Genomic DNA, 17,240 nt, shown 5'->3' on the forward strand with positions numbered 1-17,240 from the left:
ACGCAGACTTACTGTTGCTTGTTCTGTTTTTTGGGAACTTGAGCACGTCCACCAGATCCGCATGCTTGCGTAACATGGTTCTCTGAATATCATCTGTCACGTTTCTCTTCTCCAATGCATTAATGTACCTGTGTAGGGAAATAACTTTTATTCATTGTGGTGACAGACCATCATCTATCACCCCATCCATCACATATCCTCAAGGTCTTCAGGTTATTGTAGACAGGATCACACAGGATTAACTTAGTATGAACTTATTTTAAGAGATAGAATTCTACCGTTCTCAAGAGAACTCCACTGACCAGAAGCAATGCTCCGTCTTCTGCGGTATCTTGTAGATATACACATGCCCCCATTCAGGTTTGATCCGATTTGTTTTTTTTAAGAAGTTCATGGAAAAGTCAAAGATCTTGCGTGCCGGCGGCAGAAGGCGCTGAAGATTCCGTGTGTAGTCACAGCTGGCAGAAAAGCTGCCCGCTGAAAGTATCGGTGTGCTGAGCTTCAACCCTGTTTCCGCACTGGGAGAAAGAGAACACGATAAGCTTCAGTGCTTGTTTTCACTCCAGAGAAGAGGATTTACATGGCCGTACCTGACCATTTGAAAAGTTGCATAGTTGCAGGTTGGTCCTAGCAAGACACAGCCCAGGTTATCAGACTCCTGATGGGGAAAAATAAAATGGACTTCTGAACAATATTCATGTTACAACAGCTGATACAAAAAAAAAAAAGTTGATGAAGAAACAACGGCTTTTACATTTAAGCCTATAGCTTCAGTATGATGTGCGTTTCTTCCCTCAAGTCAGAACTGCAGGAAGCTGATAATTGCTCATGGATGTTGTGATATACTTAATATTTTAAGGGATACCTTTGAAAACATCCATTTGATTCAAGCATTAATGGTTCTAGGAGCTACCTATGAAATCTCAACACGCTAAAGAACACTCTACAGAACAATCTCCGAGTTGCTTGTACGGATGAAGCTATCTGTAATTTGCCTGCTAAGTAGAGCATGCCTTCGAAAGTGAAAAATAAGACATCTAGTTGAATCTAGTTTCATACACCACGATCATCCAGAGATCTAAGAGGAGCACGGTGAAGAATCCCACTCACCATGAGGTCGGTGAGGATGTCCACTCCCTCACAGGTGGTGCTCGTGCAGCCTTTCTGTCGATAGTAGCTGGTGTTGAATCCACCGAAGCTCGCTGTGAGATTATACTTCACATCTTTCATGTTTTTAAGGAGAGAAACAAGGCAGGAAACTGTAGTTAAACAATCTGAACAGCAGTATTTTGTTAACAGACAGTTATGTTTTCAAGATTATAGTTTTACAATCCATGCAGAAATCATCATTGACATGGCAAGGATTTCAGTGTGATGAAATATTTATAGCCTCATAAAAAAAGTATGATCTATGATCATGACCCACAATCACTTCACAATCATTAATGAAAGAGATTGATCTTTTTTTTGTGGTGACAGACATCAACTGCTTCTGTTTACCCTGGCAAACTAAGATTGAAAAATGTCTCCAGACACTGAACAAAAGCAGTACATTCTCTCCATTAGCTTCAAGCTTGGCTCAGAGAAATAAGGGCAATCATTTTCCTTGTGTGAGTCAGTGTCGAGGCCACGTCACAACAATCCCAGAAGTGTAAGAGACTGACACCTGTCATGCAGAAACCTTTCCAAAGCTGGATCTGAATCTAAAAAACTTCACGCGTAATAGGTTGTTTGGCATTGATCTCTTTTGTTCAGTCACTTTACCACAACTCCTTTTTATGGAAAACTCGACCGGTTCATCCTCAACAGTGGTTAAATAACAAACAATAGTTCCTGTGTCGTGGGTTGGAAATCCTGAGGTTTATCTATTGAACGCTCATTGAGCTACTGTTGTGATGATGATGATGATGATGGTGCAGACTTTCTGAAAGTGTCCAACTGAATAAAAAGGATCATTTAAAAATACAGACATGTCACTCGCTCCCAGAGATAGATGGGTTGTCACATTCGTCTCTCAAACATGTAAAATGTTTATTGAAAGTTGCAAATATTCATAGACGACCTTACCGTCTTCAGCATGGATGATAGAGTCCCTGTCTATGGCCTTCAGGACCTCTCCTTCCACGTACTTCATGCTCCATGGGGAGTCCTCGTCATTCAGCAGCAGCACGTTGATCGTCGCTCGGTCCAGACAAATTCCCCGACATGATGCTGCCAGGATCCCGACAACAAACAGCTGTAGCTGCCAGACACCTGCGCCCATTTTCAGCCCCGTAATCCTCTGAAGATGATCAGCATCTAATGATGCTCATTGGCGAAATCCACATCCGAGAACAATACGATCCAGCAGGTTCTTGGAGAAAGATGTCATCTATCTTCCTCCAGTCACTTCCTCTTTTCCTCTCTCACCTGCCCTTATCCACCCAAGTTTGTTAATGTACAATCTGTCAGCACACCACAGCAACCTTCCCTCTGTTGTTGCCTGCACCAGTGACAACACAGCCAAGGACACACTCGTGTTATTTGTTCGTGCTGGTGGACGCTTCACTCGTGTGCGGGAGACACACTTGTTCTATTTATCAATCCCTTTCTTTCATTCAAGATTCATTTAAAATGTATTTTGAAATGAAAAAAAAACCTTCTGTTATTTTATTTTGAGTTTAACGGTATCACATGTGCTACTCGTAAACATGTGGTGAGGAGTGCGTACAGTCCAAAAGTCTTGCCTCACAGGATCATTTGGAGCTTCACATATACTGACTCTCAGTCCAATTCCTACCTCAGGGACTTCAATATATTTGAGTTTCATTTTGACTTCTGATGTGTCTACTTTGTAACATTTTATATATTAATGACATTTTCGTGCGAACAAGGGAAAATGGACAGTGTCTACAAAAAAGAGCAAAGGTTGACTCAGCAATAAAGCAGAACGTTGATAAGCATGCTGTAAAACCACACACACCGACGCAAAACTATTTAATGGCGCTCATTTATGAGACGATTCAAGTGAACAGCTGATATGCAACAAACCCATTAAATCAAATCGCCCCAGTATAGGTCGAGGGGAACTAACACTGAAATGGAGCGCACCGATTTACAGCCATGAGTTTCACGTACGAGGACTTTGACTCTTGTTTTTATTTCTCTAAACCTCACTGGACGCAGAGATAAGAGATACACGTCGAGAAGAAGGAAAGAAATCAGGTTGACTCAAAAGTCAAGAGAGGAAAACGCATGTAGTGTCTTCTGAAGATCACAGCCAATGCTGTTTGATAGGAGGCAGCTCGACACCCACATTGACCACGGTGCCCCCAAGGTCAGTTCGTCAAGCCCAGGACTCACAGGAGACAAGACTTGTGTTGCCTCTGGCTGTTTTTAAAGCCGCCGTCGAAACATGGACTATTCATGTTCGGACAAAACAGGAGTGTGATTCACAATCGCTAGTAAAACACTTTCTTTCAGTGGCTTGAGAGGCTTGGGCTTAACAATTGTTTCTTCAACAAATAAATGCGTGGAAATTCTGTGGGTTCTGGTTTGAGTCAACAGCGTCACCATGAGGTCAAAGTCTGAAATGCGTCAACAGAAATGTATTTATTTCATTTGGTACCATCCACTGACTACTTGCATAATATCTTCAGGAAAATTCTATATCAATTGTAAATATATTATTAATACACACAAAACCCCCCACAAATTATCAGAATTGATGTAATAATGGCAATAGTAAGTTTGCATTTGAGTTGAGCAAAGTTAATACCTGTAATAATATGGGCTGCCATACTAAACATAATCCTGCTACTGCTGCTAATAATAATGCATTATTTATGGAGCACTTCCTAGAACCCTGTTCAATAAGTGAACATGAGTTCATATTGGCTAAAATAGATCACACTGTCTATTCTCCCCACACTATGAAGAACATTATTTGATAAGCAATTCCATGAAGACAAAAAAACAAACAAAACGGCAGTTAGTCAACTCAAATGGTGGAAATGTCAGCAAGTTTCTGTCGGGGTGGTGGAAGTCGAACGCACAAACCGTCTGACAATTTAACCAGGAAACTGTGTCAATGTCAAGAAGGGCGCCTAAAATAGACGTCCTATTGTTCCTAAAGAGAGCTAACCAGCAGTGAGAGGCAGAGACTTAGCAGCCGGACAAATCTGTGAATCAGTATTTTAATCAATGTTCTTTCCTCAGGGCAACAGACGAGCTACCGCTGTGTTTTTTAAAAAGAAAATAAAAAGTGCTTACGCGGCAATACACTGATGAGGTTAACAAGTTACATCAATGAACATCATCAAACAGTGTTGTTGCATAATAACACAAATCACATAGACACGGTACAGAGTGCACGTCCCCAAAAACATCTGCCATAAAGAGACAAACACTAGTGCAGGATCACCAGAGGGTGTATTTGATCAAGCAAAGTTACTCTTCACCAGGGTTATTTATACGGCTCATACATCAGCTGTTAAGGGAGTTTGCCCAATGAAAACTGTCAGGTTTACAGTCAATTGCAACAACCCGAACAACGCGGGAACTGTGGGAAAACAGTACTTCAGCCTTCAGATTTAATACAATTTCAACTCTGTTTCTATAAATGTGTGACATCTGAACCTGAGGAAGACTATAGGCTACTTTACGGACTGTAATCCTTTTCAGAAATATATATATATATATATACAGTACAAAGTAAAAAAAATGACATCAGGATGGTGTTTTATACTGAAACCTGACTGGTTACTTTTTTTGTTTTGAGTCGCTGTTTTGAATTTATCGGATTGTTCAATTTGTGTTGACATGCGAATGTAAGCAATAGCCAAAGAATCCTGTGTGAAACCCAAATATGTTTCAAGTTTATGATCTTGGGCATAAGAATACCACTTACCTAATAATAATTTGAGCAATATTTGAACTTTAGGAGACACAAAACACAGCTGCAATAATGTCCATGTTCAAAGGGTAAATATGCATTTATAATACTGGTTTTAACTCAAATTATATTTGTTACTAGTTAGTGTGGATTAGAAGCTAACAGTCATCATTTACCTTTGAGCTCAAAATTGTGCCTAATTTCTGAAAAATAAATAAATAAATAAAATAGTGATGACAGTAAATGACATCATAGTGTCACAAAAGAAAATGTCGTGGCTCTTTCAGCTAAACTAGCCTATGCAGCTTTTTCACATTTACGGTTACCGAAGCATATTTTGTTAAAAAGGTGTTCCCTTTTGACTTGAGTGTTTCCCTTTTTCACTTTCCAAATCTGTCAGCATGGTACTTCAAGCAGTCACTCCTCTTGACCCTCTGGCCCGGTTTTTCATCTGCACACAGCAAATATGTTTGCCACAGGAACACGCAGCCGTCATTGGAGCAAAAAACACTTGCACTAGACACCAAAAAAATCATAATTCATTTTAAAATAGTGAGAGCAGAAAGATTATTAGGTTTTCAAATGCCTAAATGAAAGTGTTCACGCCCTTCTAAAAGTGCACAGTTTTACAGTCGCCAGGAAAAATACTCCGAAGGCAGATCAGTGCATCTTTCACAGACGAACACTGGCAGTTTTTCCCTTGGTTAGATCAACTCCACTATGGATTAGCTGGAACAGTACACGCAGCTCTTCAAAAGAAAGTTCCTCAGGCTGCAGGGAATGTGGTGGAACTGTATGGCGAACTTACAAATCTGATATTCTGCTCATTTTAATGACGTGTGATTTGATGTTAATATTTTAACATGGACCCAACCAACCTTTGCTTTTGGTCTGTGATGCTACGCCAGCAATGCAGCTACATGACATGTTTTTTTAGGTAGTACTGATGGTAATAATACTGTCTAATAAAAGTAGTAACGTTATGTGATAACACTGAAATTAAAGGAACTTGCGTGAACTTTTCTCATGATTTGTCACGATTTTCTAAAAAATGTTTCACATTACATAAAACAATGTCAGTAAGACATCAAGACGTTGAAATGCATCTTAAAGTGACACCAAAAGCAACTGTTAAACTAACATGGTCACCCTTGAATATCCCCCTCAAACAGTCGAACCTACATTCCAGGTGGATTTTTCCCTGAAACCCTCTTGTTCCAATGACCTTGAGTCAACCCAAGCAGAAACCCAATACACATTCCGTTGTCCCTCACAGACAGCAGAGCAAAGGTCTAGGAGCTGATGATTTGGCCGGACCAGGTCTCGTGCTTGGTGCCGGGGTTAAGGTGCGTGATGACTACCTCCACTGCCTGGATCTTCTGGTTTTTGGGAGGGATGGGACAAACCTTGTAGGTCACCTCGTCCCCCTCCATAGGCACGTACTCCCCTTCCACACTGTGTGACGAAGAGAAGCATCACTCAAACACTTTTGGCAGAAGAAGAAAGCACAGGTTTGACTTCAGCTTTTCACTTTTCATACTCAAGTTCCAAAATCAAAGGTCAAAAATTATAATGTTTTTAACGTCAGAGTCAGCGGCAGCCTGTAGTATATAATATATAATAAATATAAATGTGTCCTATTTGGGAAGAAACAACTTCCTGTTTGTCATATCCTGCTTGTGAGGCACAGGAAAACGTGCCCCTTCACTGACCCGGCTCAGCCAATCTCAGCCATGCAATGGTCACATGTCACCTGAAATTCATCCAATCAGAATCCAGTTGCGGGCAATTCCTATAGTGCCCCAAGCTCGGTGACAGAGGAGGTGAGGAGTCTAGACACAGCTATCCCACCTTTTGGGTCCAGTTCTTGCCAAAATATAGTCCCTGAGTCACACTTGTTTTGGACTGAGCACGGTGCTAACTACCACGAGCAGATGGGCACGTACTCTGAAACGTGGACAAAAATGTCCTCTCCACCATGAGACGGCCGTATGAACCCATGACCCTGAGATCTGGAGAAGTTCTTACACACGCCTTTAAAGACCGGGCCGGACCGGGCTCGTACTGTCCTGCAGGGAAAAGAGAGGGATCAGATGGGAGGCTGGAACAAGAGCAGAAGAAGCCAGTGCGAGTGAGATAGCCATGTGACTCACGCGGAATATGTGCGGGTGCGCTTGGTGGGCAGTGGGGAAGGCAGCTCCCCCGCCTGAGGAGGTTTCCTCTCCCAAACACGACTGCCCTCTCTGAGGAAAGGGAAGGAGACCTGGAGCGGGGTGCGAGGGGAGGTGAGGGGGAGTGGAGGATCTGTCAGGGAGGATGGGCTGGGCTCCGACATTTTCACTTTTCTTTTTTCAGTTCCTTTGAGACAGAACTGATGCTACACCCCCTGCATGACAGTGGAGCGTCCGGCATGCGAGACAGTCAGCGACACCTGTGGGGAAACAGGGACAGGAAGAACTGAGTTGCTTGTTTTATACTCACCATTGTATTTCCTTCAAATACTACAGCTTAGGATGGGCTTCTCTGTGTCATCGCGTTGAAGCAGCCTCAAAACAAACCTTGCACAAATGAAAACACACACTAAAATGTAAGTGATGTCCGGAGTGGAAGGTCTGAAACTTGCTGCTGTGTCTTTGACTAAACACTTGAACACCGTGGTATCAAGGTAGAGCCTGGACATCAACACAGCAGAAGGTCAATGACTGGGCTCATTCGGGGTCTGTGGCGCTTTAATAAACTGTGGAGACAGAGTGAAGGAAGGATGACGAGGCATAAACATGTCAGCTGAATAATTCATGCCCTCCACCGGCTGCTCTTTCATTAGGACGCTTCATTAACTGGATTAAGAAGCAGCTAATGGAGAACCTTCACCAGCAGGGTGTCGAACTGCTCAATAAAGGAGGGCGGGATTCAGAGGGAAGGCAAGAGAAGATGCTCGTATATCTGCATTACAGATCCCCCGATTTAAAAATGGTGTCCTGAAGACATGAACACCAAGAATGGACAGAATAAGATGATTTTCCAGTCGGAATTTTTAAGAATGTCATTCATCACATGGGGGGGAGGCATTAAGGCTAAAATAAAGGTATAACCAAAGATTCCTTGCCTTTTTTTTGTCGCCATTTAAACCCGTTTTTAAAATAAAATAAAAAAAAGATGAGTGAAATACATTATTTAGCAACCTTAATAACAGGAATTATGAAAGGAAAAGGGTGAGAGGGAAAGGTCTGTTGGAAGAAAGAAGGAAAGAAAGAAAGAAAAAGGAAGGAAGATGCCAACCCTTTTACATTTTAGGAAGACAGCATCTATATGGGAGAGGAAGTGAGGCAGTCATTCATTACAGTCAATATGAGATTTCAAATGATAAAATAGTGGATGGATGTGGGTAAGTTGAATATGTTTAAGTGGCAAGGACGAAAGGAAGGAAGAAGTGATGCATGTTCGTGAACAGGCCGAGCTCCAATAGTCGGCGCTTCTCTCTATCAGCATGAGTGACACGTCCACCCATCACACGCACGCACAGTGCGACAGGAAGCGCGTTAATAATTCACTCCAAAATAAAAGCCCCGGAACAAATTGTTTCTGGAAGATTCCACAACAGTGACAAAGAGTCTAGATGCAGATCGCGGGGACACATGTGTGACTGCTGCACAATAACAACGGCGGGATCGTTAGAAATGTGACTTAAGCGTTGAAATCGCGGGAGCACGGTGCGACAATGAAGCCGCAGCCCTCCGCCGTCCGCCCCGAGGGGAAGAGACAACACAACGACCACCTGCTCGGAGTCGAAATCCCCCAAACGCGCTCGGTAAACGTCGACTTACCGGTGGACCAGTCGGCCGCTGTTCCAGGGTGGAGAAATGGTTTCAATGTGTGATGTAATCGGGTGAAAGCGGTGGGACATGTGGTGAATAAGTGAGTGGATGTTGGTGTGGAAGCAGGCGGGGTGAGAGAGAGGAGGGGAGCCGGTGGAGGGCGGGGGTGACGGGGCAGGATTCACACACACTGCTCTTTGTCCGGATGGAGGCTCCGGAATCTTGCGCTACGACGTTTCTTTCGCGATTGTGATAAGTTGTTTGATCAACCTTTTGCCGTGTCAATTGTTGTACTTGGGTAAAAAAAAAAAAGATCTCTTCTCATCTCATCTTGTTTTTGCAGCCTTCGACCACATTACTATATATATATATATATATATATATATATATATATATATATATATAATGGCAATTAATTATCATTGTGACCTACCTCTGACATATATATATATAAAATAAAAAAAAAACAATTCAATATCTGTGATTTTTATTTTACAACCCACAGGCATGTCTGTAACATAAAAGATCATCTGGGAGAAAACTGAATGAAAATTTGTACAAGAAATATGGACACTTTCCACAAAGCATGTGTGAAGTTCAATCCATGCTTCTCATCCAAACTGATCAGCCACCCATGACCCAAGACATGGGACACCATTATTTGGGCCAATTCGCACACAAAAATGACATGTGATGGACACAAGGCTCTTCCCTCGGAGCAAGAACAAACCTAAAATCAAGCAGCAGCTGAATTGATTGGAGTGAATATAGAAAAATAAAACAGGAGAAAACTATGTTTTTGACCTCCTCAATTGGTTGTGCTTGATGGGAAATGTGTTTACAGCACGAAATCTGAGTTGGTGAGCTGCGTTATAACTGCACAGTCATAGATATCAGTTAACAGGCAAGAAACGGTCTTTAAAACAGCTGAATGATCACTGGATAAACGTTTTTGGATTTGACAGTTTAGCTTCATGATTCAACTCAAACTTAATAATCAGTTTGGTGATGTAGACAGAGCCCCCTCCTGGGAGAACTTGGAAACTACAGCCAAACGTGGCGAGCAGATGTGGTTAAATGATTTCATTTTCACTACAACTGCAATTCAGAGATTTAACTGTGTTACATCAGTATGAGCAATACGCTGTCACCATTAGTGCCTCAGAAAGTGAGCACTACATTCAGGGAAACACTGCACTGGACACGGATCGGCTGAATCTAACCTGCAATGTTAGGATAGATTATGGTAGAACTATGATTAATAATTCATCAATGCTTTTCCTCCCGCGGCACAAAACTTCTTGTTCAGTGCTGCAACGCCTTCATCCTGTTCAGGGCAGATCCAGCCTGGAACCATTCGATCTGCGTCTCGTTGAAGCTGTGATTCAGTTCCAATGTGTCCACACTGCCGTCACTGTGCTTCACCACGGCGGTCAGAGGCTGAAGAAAGACACGTATTACACCGACGGGTCAATGTACACGTCGTGACTATGTTGGATTCTCACCTTTCCGGGAGTGAATGTTTTGAGTCCTTTGATGGAGAGCTTGTCATCAGGGCGGATCTTATCATAGTCTGAGGGGTTGCTGAAGGTCAGAGGAAGCAGGCCCTGCTTCTTGAGGTTAGTTTCTACAAACAGAAGGAACACGTTTGAATTATTGTATCCAGTCAAGTACTCGTCCAGTCTATTGTAAAAGGTAGCTGCGCGTACCATGGATTCTGGCAAAGCTCTTCACAATGATTGCCCGTCCACCCAGGTGCCTTGGCTCCAGAGCAGCGTGCTCTCGGCTGGAACCCTCACCGTAGTTGTCGTCACCAACAACAACCCATGACAGGCCATTGGCCTGCACACAACAGCCAACGGTTTACACTTGAGCTCAACACCATAAAGCAAGCAACACTAGCTGTACATTAAGAGCCATCCTGGTCTCGAATTTTCCTTGTTTGGTTCGTGTTTTGAGAGTTGAGCACTATGGAACTATCCGGGGTTCCCACCTTGTAGTGTCGAGCCACATCTGGGACGCCTCCGTACTCTCCGTTCAGATGATTCTTCACCTTGTTCACCGCATCATTCTCACTGTTGACTGCGCCAATCAGCATGTTGTTGGAGATGTTATCCAGGTGACCACGGAACTTGAGCCAGGGGCCAGCAGCACTGATGTGGTCAGTGGTGCATTTGCCCTTCACCTGTAGGGTGGAAGAAGACACAGCTGTCAGCTCACAGGAAGCAAAAAAAAAAGACAAAAAAAACAGGAAGTACTGACCTTGATGAGGACCTGCATGTCCTCCAGGTCTCCACCGCTCCACTTGTCAAAAGGCTCCAGGAGCTGCAGACGGTTGCTCTGAGGGCTGACGTCCACCTTGAGGCTGGTGCCGTCACTTGGTGGGTGCTGATAGGTGTCCTGGCCTGGGTCGAAATCTCTGGCAGGGAGTTCATCTCCGTTAGGGGGGTCCAGCTTGAACTTCTGCCCATCAGGAGCAGTAAGGTAGTCGGTCTCAGGGTTGAAGTTCAGGGTTCCTGCGATGGCCAAGGCTGTAACAATCTGTGGAGGATTGTGTTCAGACTCATCAGGATTATCACCTGTAGTGACAGCAACACTTACATCAAGTGGACATGGCAACCATGTTAGGAGCGGTCCAGTGAATTATAGTCCAACACTGAATTGAACAACTGTTTTTCAACACAAGGTGACTCCTGTCCTTGAAGCTAGATTATTTCATCATGATGGCCACAATGTACTCACTCTGAAAATCATATACACGCAACCTCAAACGTCAATTCAGTTTTTTAAGTGACGTAAAAATAGCTGAGGTGAAAACACCAATGTTCAATGACAATATGTCTTGGTTGCTAAAATGAATTCCTAACCAAAACAATGTAACAGTAGTTATTAATAACCCCAGTTAAGGCTGGCACCACCCCTCAGCTCACCTCAGGGGAAGTGACAAAAGCATGTGTTGCAGGGTTAGCATCATTCCTGGCAGTGAAGTTTCGGTTGAATGATGTGACGATTGTGTTCTTCTCTCCTTTTTTCACATCACGTCTGAAAGTAAAATCATATCATTAGTCTTCGCAGGAAGGAGAGCTTCAGTCCCAAATGAGTGTCCTCTACCTGTCCCACTGTCCAATGCAAGGTCCGCAGGCATTGGCCAGAACCACACCGCCGACATCACCGAGAATCTTTGACTTTAAAAAGCACACATTTGTGTTTCAACGCCTCCAGTGCAAGTAATGGACTTGGATGTACAGGTCACAACTCACGTATCCATCTCTTTCAATAGTGGCACGGATCTGCTCAGACCCAGGGGTGACAGTGAACTGAGCTTTGCACTTGAGGCCTTTGTCCAGAGCCTGTTTGGCCACGGAGGCGGCGCGGCCCATGTCCTCGTAGCTGGAGTTTGTGCAGCTACCAATCAAGCCTACAAAGCATCAATTGAAAGCATCACAAAAAGGCAGGGGCAAGAGATCCACATGATATATTGACTCACCAACTTTCACCTCCAGGGGCCAGCCGTTCTTCTCTGCTGTAGCTCCAACATTGGCCACGGGGTGAGCAAGGTCAGGGGTGAAGGGGCCATTGATGTGGGGCTTCAACTGAAGGACAAGGAGTCAAACATTTGTCCATGCTATTAAATAGCAAGACTGTGTGGACACCACGCTTGTGTGGGCAATTGTGTGCGACAAGCTGAACTACCCTGCGCTGTCCTTTCCACAAAAATTGTGAACATAACACATAATTTCAACAAAGTATCTCACTTTTAATGAAAAGGTGAAATGTTAAAAAGACAGCTTCGTGCAAAATGTCATGACATGGCAACCAGAAGATCACACCCAACATGAAAACTTATTTATGTCATTATTTCAAACACAATAGTCCTAATTATTATAACTACTTTTGCAATCGCGCAATAGTTATGTAGTGGTATGTTGTCAATGGAATATATTCATTATATCACGAAAATGATTCACAGATGCATCATGACGTTAGTCGAGTTCAATGCCAATGATCACACACAGTTTCTTGTGCAACATTGCACAAGTGACTTGACATGGAGTTAAAAATAGAATTGAAAAGGAGGCCAACCTCATCCAGATTGATCTCAATCATCTGGTCATACTCGCAGCCTTCATCTGGCACCAGCAGATCAGAATACTCATCAGCCAGAGCAGAGATTTCTGAGAAACAAAGGCATTAGACTGTTGAGTCGCCGCTAAGAAACCACAGCCAAATTACCCGTGACAACAGGGAGATCAGATTATTGTAACTATATTGTAACAACATTATCAAATGAAAGTCGTGATGCATCATTAAGGAGTCTAAAACTGAATTCCATAATCTAATCATACCTCCACGACCAGTCTTCTCCAGGTATGTCTTCATGCGGTGGTTGTAGGGAAACACTGAGGTTGTGGCACCAATTTCTGCTCCCATGTTGCAAATGGTTGCCATTCCTGTCCAAACACACCACACATTATTAAAAAAAAAAAAAAAAAATGAGGACGTGACAGAACCACTTGGAGTTGTAGCACTCAGGTGTAAGACGGTACTCAAGACCACATTCTCAAGGTTTTGCTCGTGATGCTGGTTCGACTGCTCTACATGTAAATATGACATTACCATGATCAATAACTAGCTTTATTTCCCCAGTGTGTTTGCTTTCATCTTAGTACGTGTGTGTTCGTTGCATAGATATTACTTGTGGGGACCAATTTTTGGAAAAAAATATCCTTGGGGTGACCTTTTAAATGTCTAGAACTCAAAACAAGTTCTCATCTGAAAATAACATTCTAATATTTTTCCAAGATTAATTTCGTTGACCCTCACCACACATTATTCATTTTGAGAAAGACGAGACAAGATCCTATTGCAGGCGAGATGTATTTTTAAATACAAAAAAGCCCAACGATTCTGTGCTCTGTACCGTCTTTGGTCTCCATTTTTGACTCACCCGCTCTTCAGTCTTGATCTTAATTCAGTTTTTGCTTTGGCAGTCTCTTGACTACAGAACCTCTGCACAATTTCAGTTCATTGTAAACCTACCAGTACAGGAAATGGAGTCGACTCCTGGACCATGATACTCCACAATGGCTCCAGTGCCTCCTTTGACAGTAAGAATTCCAGCCACCTTCAGGATGACATCCTTTGGAGAGGTCCACCCAGAGAGGGATCCAGTCAATCGTACGCCGATTACCTGTGAAACCAAAATTGTTTAAAGTCGTAAAATGGGAAAAAAAAAGAAATCCACTAAAAAGTAAAAATAGATCTCTGACCTTTGGACACTTGAGCTCCCAAGGGATTCCAGCCATCACATCTACAGCATCAGCTCCTCCCACTCCGATGCAGATGGCACCAAGGCCACCACCATTTGGTGTGTGGGAATCTGTGCCGATCAGCATGACACCTGGGTAAGCGTAGTTCTCCAGGATGATCTGTTTTTTTAATTAAAAAAAAAAAAAAGCATTAACATGTTGTCAAGCTATATTGCAAATGGTTTTCTTCATAGGGCCACATATAGATCTAATCAACAAACAGCTTAACAAGTCTACCCTAAGCTGATCTCTTTCCAACTCTACAGTGTTTTGTGAGTGATGCACATTATGTTTCTGTGATTTGGTCTGATCCAGATCATAAATCCATTCATTCAGTGGAATAACATCAGCAGTTCAGCTAATGTATGTCACGTTTATAATTCACAAAAAACCAAAGGTCTAACCAAATTTCAGGTTGAAGGAATGCACATGCTTGCAAAATAAACAAAGCACGAGTAACACTCATCCCAAATTGCTGAAGCTGAAAAATGAACAAGGCAGCTAGTTAACAGCTTCAGTGAACACAGTTGAGAAAATGTTTATGGATAAACACAGAAAGCCTTTGTTGACCTACTCTCAGTCCAGCACAGTATAACACTGAACTCAAGTGATAGCGACCGCAGTAACAACCACTAACATTTGTTCTAATCCAACAAAAAAACAATATTAATGAGCAAAAGTTTTAACTTATCTGGTTTAATGTACGGCCAAAAAAAAGAGAAATCAGTAAAAGGGGCAGAAGTTACCATTCACCTGTCAAAATGTCCCAATAGGGCTGAAAAGTCTAAAAGTTTCATTCTACAATTATTACTATAGAGATTCCTGAAATGCTAACACCAGTGTATATATACCTCAAACTATTAGCATCCAAATAAAATGATACCTGATGGATGATGCCTGAGCCAGGCTTCCAGAAACCAACTCCATATTTGGCACCTGCACTCGACAGGAAGTTGTAGACCTCCTGGTTGACCTCCTAAAATAAACAAACAAAAAAAAAACAACAGCACATTAGCCAAAGAGAAGAAGAAAAAAAATCAACACAATCACCACAACACTCACCTTGGCTCTGGCAAGATCCTTGACTCCACCAGTCTGTGCTTCTATCAAGTGGTCACAGTGGATGGTGGAGGGCACGGCCACTCGTGGCAGACCACTGCTGATGAACTGGAGCATGGCCATCTGTGCAGTGGCATCTTGCATAGCCACACGGTCTGGACGCAAGCGCAGGTAGGTGCGGCCGCGGTCGATGTCCTGATTGTGAGGGTCATCCAGATGGCCGTAGACAATCTTCTCCGACAGAGTAAGAGGACGGTTGAGTCTGAAAGAGGTTAAAGTGGATTCAGATTAACAGTGAAATTTGCAACATTGTTGCAAAGGCCCAAGTACTACACTGACTAAACATGAGTCGGATTAATCAAACTGACCTTTTGCGCACAATATCAACATTTGACTGCAGCTTCTCATAGTTGACAAAGGAGTTGGGCTCAAAGCGGCTCATGGAGACTTTGGCTGATGCTCTGTAGGCAGCTGACACGTGGAGACGGCGAGCCCCATGGCCCAGCACAAGCTACCAATGACAAAAACATCTGTTATCTTGTGGAATCCGTTTCACAACACAAATGTTTCGCAGTTTGAAGTGCAAAGTTGTGTTTGTTTATCTACAGTGTTTGTTATTGGATTTTTACTTTTACTAGCTACCTAAAAACATGTTACCTGAATTCAAATTGAAAATTGTATTTTAATAATAATAACAACAATAAGAACAATACAAACAGGTGAAGGGATGTACAGTATATCTGAGCCTTTCCCAAACATAAATAATAAAACAACAATAAAAGACAACCTGGACTGTTAATGTTTGTCATTTGTAACTGGAAGCTGCCAACTGAGGTGAAGGTCTATTTTGACAAGGAGATTGATGCCGTAATTGTAAACTGACAGCTGAACGCCCTACAGCAGCTGACTGTTACCTTCATGGAATCATGCTTCTAGTTAGCATTTTATCTCTGGCATTCCCGAATAGTTAAACAATATCGCAGGACAATAAAGATAACCTCACAGAGCTGCATGAAAGTAGATAAAACATTAATTGCCACTACAAAACCACCCAGTTAAGGGACTGCGTAAAGGACGTGAGGCTATGAAGGTACTCGTTAAACGCATTAGTATTAATTGCAGATGATCGTAGAACTATACACTATACAAAACGATATGATATTGGTTTTAATGTTAACAGAAATCCGGTGGTATGTGTACGTCCAACTGTCCTCCAGGCAGTCGGCTAGTCCCGCTAACCTTGTGGTTAACCTTGCGATGTAGCACCTAGTCCCTCCAGTACTTACAAGCAGAATAAATAGGGGAGACCTCGACAAAAAGACACATTGTATGCATCTGACATATGTTTTACGTTCTTAAGTTGTCACTCCAATATCGACGCGGTGACCAGTTTGCTATTGCCAGATAGATGCGTCAGCTGCGCAGGACACGATGACCCGGCTAACTGCTTAGTATCCGTTTTTCACCTGTTCCCCCCACCCTGCAAACATTGTGCCGGCAAAAACTTTTGGTCGTGTTGTTTTGAATAAACACAATTTAACAACACAACAAACGCTGTATTATTTGTTTGCTTATCGAAAGTATCTTACCTGAAGCCTAGCGACTGTCAGACAGTAGGTTGCCATTTTGTTCACTGACAAAGATGTGACGGGAGGAGGTGACGTCACCAATTTATACCAACCCGCTTTTCTTCGTTCTCATTTTTCTAACGAACAAACTGGAACTATCAGCAGTGCTGTCCCCTACTGGAAAAGATGTACATTACAGAAACGCGAAAAACATTTACCACTTGGCGGCGAACAAGTTACATTTAAGCTTCCAATTCACTGCGATAATGTTCACCTCAGTGACTATCTCAGTGACATTAATGATTCTCCAATGTCTGATAAAACGACTGCGGGGCTACGGTGAAAGTAATGGGGCCTGCAGAATTCAAAAGTTGATACATTTCTATGTAAAACCACAAATTCTATATTTCTATGAAGAAATACGCACCACAAGCTTTAATCTCATTTTACTTTTCACTCATACTACTTCAAGAGATATGTTCAGTTATGTTTTTTCATTTTTACTAATCTGCGTGGAAGAATGACGTCAACCTTCAAATAATGGCTGATGATGAATGTCTATTTCAATTCTTGTAATATATTGATGTGGCGAGTTATATGAGAACTGTATAGCTAT

The 17,240-nt window shown here is 42.6% G+C and overlaps 3 protein-coding genes across 3 annotated transcripts in view; all 3 read right to left on the reverse strand.

Moving 5' to 3' along the window:
• gucy2cb (guanylate cyclase 2Cb) overlaps positions 1–2,263 on the reverse strand; it is an 11,903-nt gene extending 9,640 nt beyond the window's left edge. Inside the window, exons 1-5 of the mRNA XM_053856987.1 lie at positions 2,068–2,263; positions 1,111–1,223; positions 591–658; positions 303–518; positions 13–128 (exon numbers count right to left, since the gene is read on the reverse strand). Of these exons, the coding sequence (XP_053712962.1) occupies positions 13–128; positions 303–518; positions 591–658; positions 1,111–1,223; positions 2,068–2,263 (709 nt within the window). The remainder of the gene's footprint in view (positions 1–12; positions 129–302; positions 519–590; positions 659–1,110; positions 1,224–2,067) is intronic.
• A 1,408-nt stretch (positions 2,264–3,671) lies between these two features.
• Positions 3,672–8,906, reverse strand: csdc2a (cold shock domain containing C2, RNA binding a). The gene is made up of 4 exons (XM_053857095.1): positions 8,698–8,906; positions 7,027–7,304; positions 6,820–6,942; positions 3,672–6,328 (listed from the first exon to the last, which is right to left on the reverse strand). Exons 2-4 carry the CDS (start codon positions 7,206–7,208, stop codon positions 6,166–6,168), a joined length of 468 nt encoding a protein of 155 aa, XP_053713070.1. The 5' UTR covers positions 7,209–7,304; positions 8,698–8,906; the 3' UTR covers positions 3,672–6,165.
• A 252-nt stretch (positions 8,907–9,158) lies between these two features.
• On the reverse strand, positions 9,159–16,713 carry aco2 (aconitase 2, mitochondrial). Its single transcript, XM_053873320.1, has 17 exons — positions 16,646–16,713; positions 15,425–15,567; positions 15,060–15,318; positions 14,881–14,973; positions 13,959–14,117; positions 13,729–13,879; positions 13,035–13,139; positions 12,772–12,863; positions 12,176–12,281; positions 11,949–12,106; positions 11,800–11,873; positions 11,619–11,730; positions 10,951–11,229; positions 10,682–10,873; positions 10,398–10,530; positions 10,194–10,315; positions 9,159–10,128 (listed from the first exon to the last, which is right to left on the reverse strand). The coding sequence occupies exons 1-17, from the start codon at positions 16,679–16,681 to the stop codon at positions 9,994–9,996; spliced, it is 2,349 nt and encodes a 782-aa protein (XP_053729295.1). The 5' UTR covers positions 16,682–16,713; the 3' UTR covers positions 9,159–9,993.
• Between the last annotated feature and the right edge of the window lie 527 nt (positions 16,714–17,240).

The sequence above is a fragment of the Synchiropus splendidus genome, chromosome 1 (assembly GCF_027744825.2).
Source record: "Synchiropus splendidus isolate RoL2022-P1 chromosome 1, RoL_Sspl_1.0, whole genome shotgun sequence".
Classification (NCBI taxonomy): Eukaryota; Metazoa; Chordata; class Actinopteri; order Syngnathiformes; family Callionymidae; genus Synchiropus; species Synchiropus splendidus.

Coding starts and splice junctions, on each gene's coding strand:
- csdc2a (XM_053857095.1), bottom strand. CDS start 7,208: ATGTCGGAGCCCAGCCCATCCTCCCTGACAGATCCTCCACTCCCCCTC. Junction 6,943..7,026: donor CGCACCCGCACATATTCCGC/GTGAGTCACATG, acceptor TTTTCCCTGCAG/GACAGTACGAGCCCGGTCCG. Junction 6,329..6,819: donor ATTTTTGTCCACGTTTCAGA/GTACGTGCCCAT, acceptor TTCGTCACACAG/TGTGGAAGGGGAGTACGTGC.
- aco2 (XM_053873320.1), bottom strand. CDS start 16,681: ATGGCAACCTACTGTCTGACAGTCGCTAGGCTTCAG. Junction 11,230..11,618: donor CTTTTGTCACTTCCCCTGAG/GTGAGCTGAGGG, acceptor AATCCTCCACAG/ATTGTTACAGCCTTGGCCAT. Junction 10,531..10,681: donor ATGTGGCTCGACACTACAAG/GTGGGAACCCCG, acceptor TGTTGTGTGCAG/GCCAATGGCCTGTCATGGGT.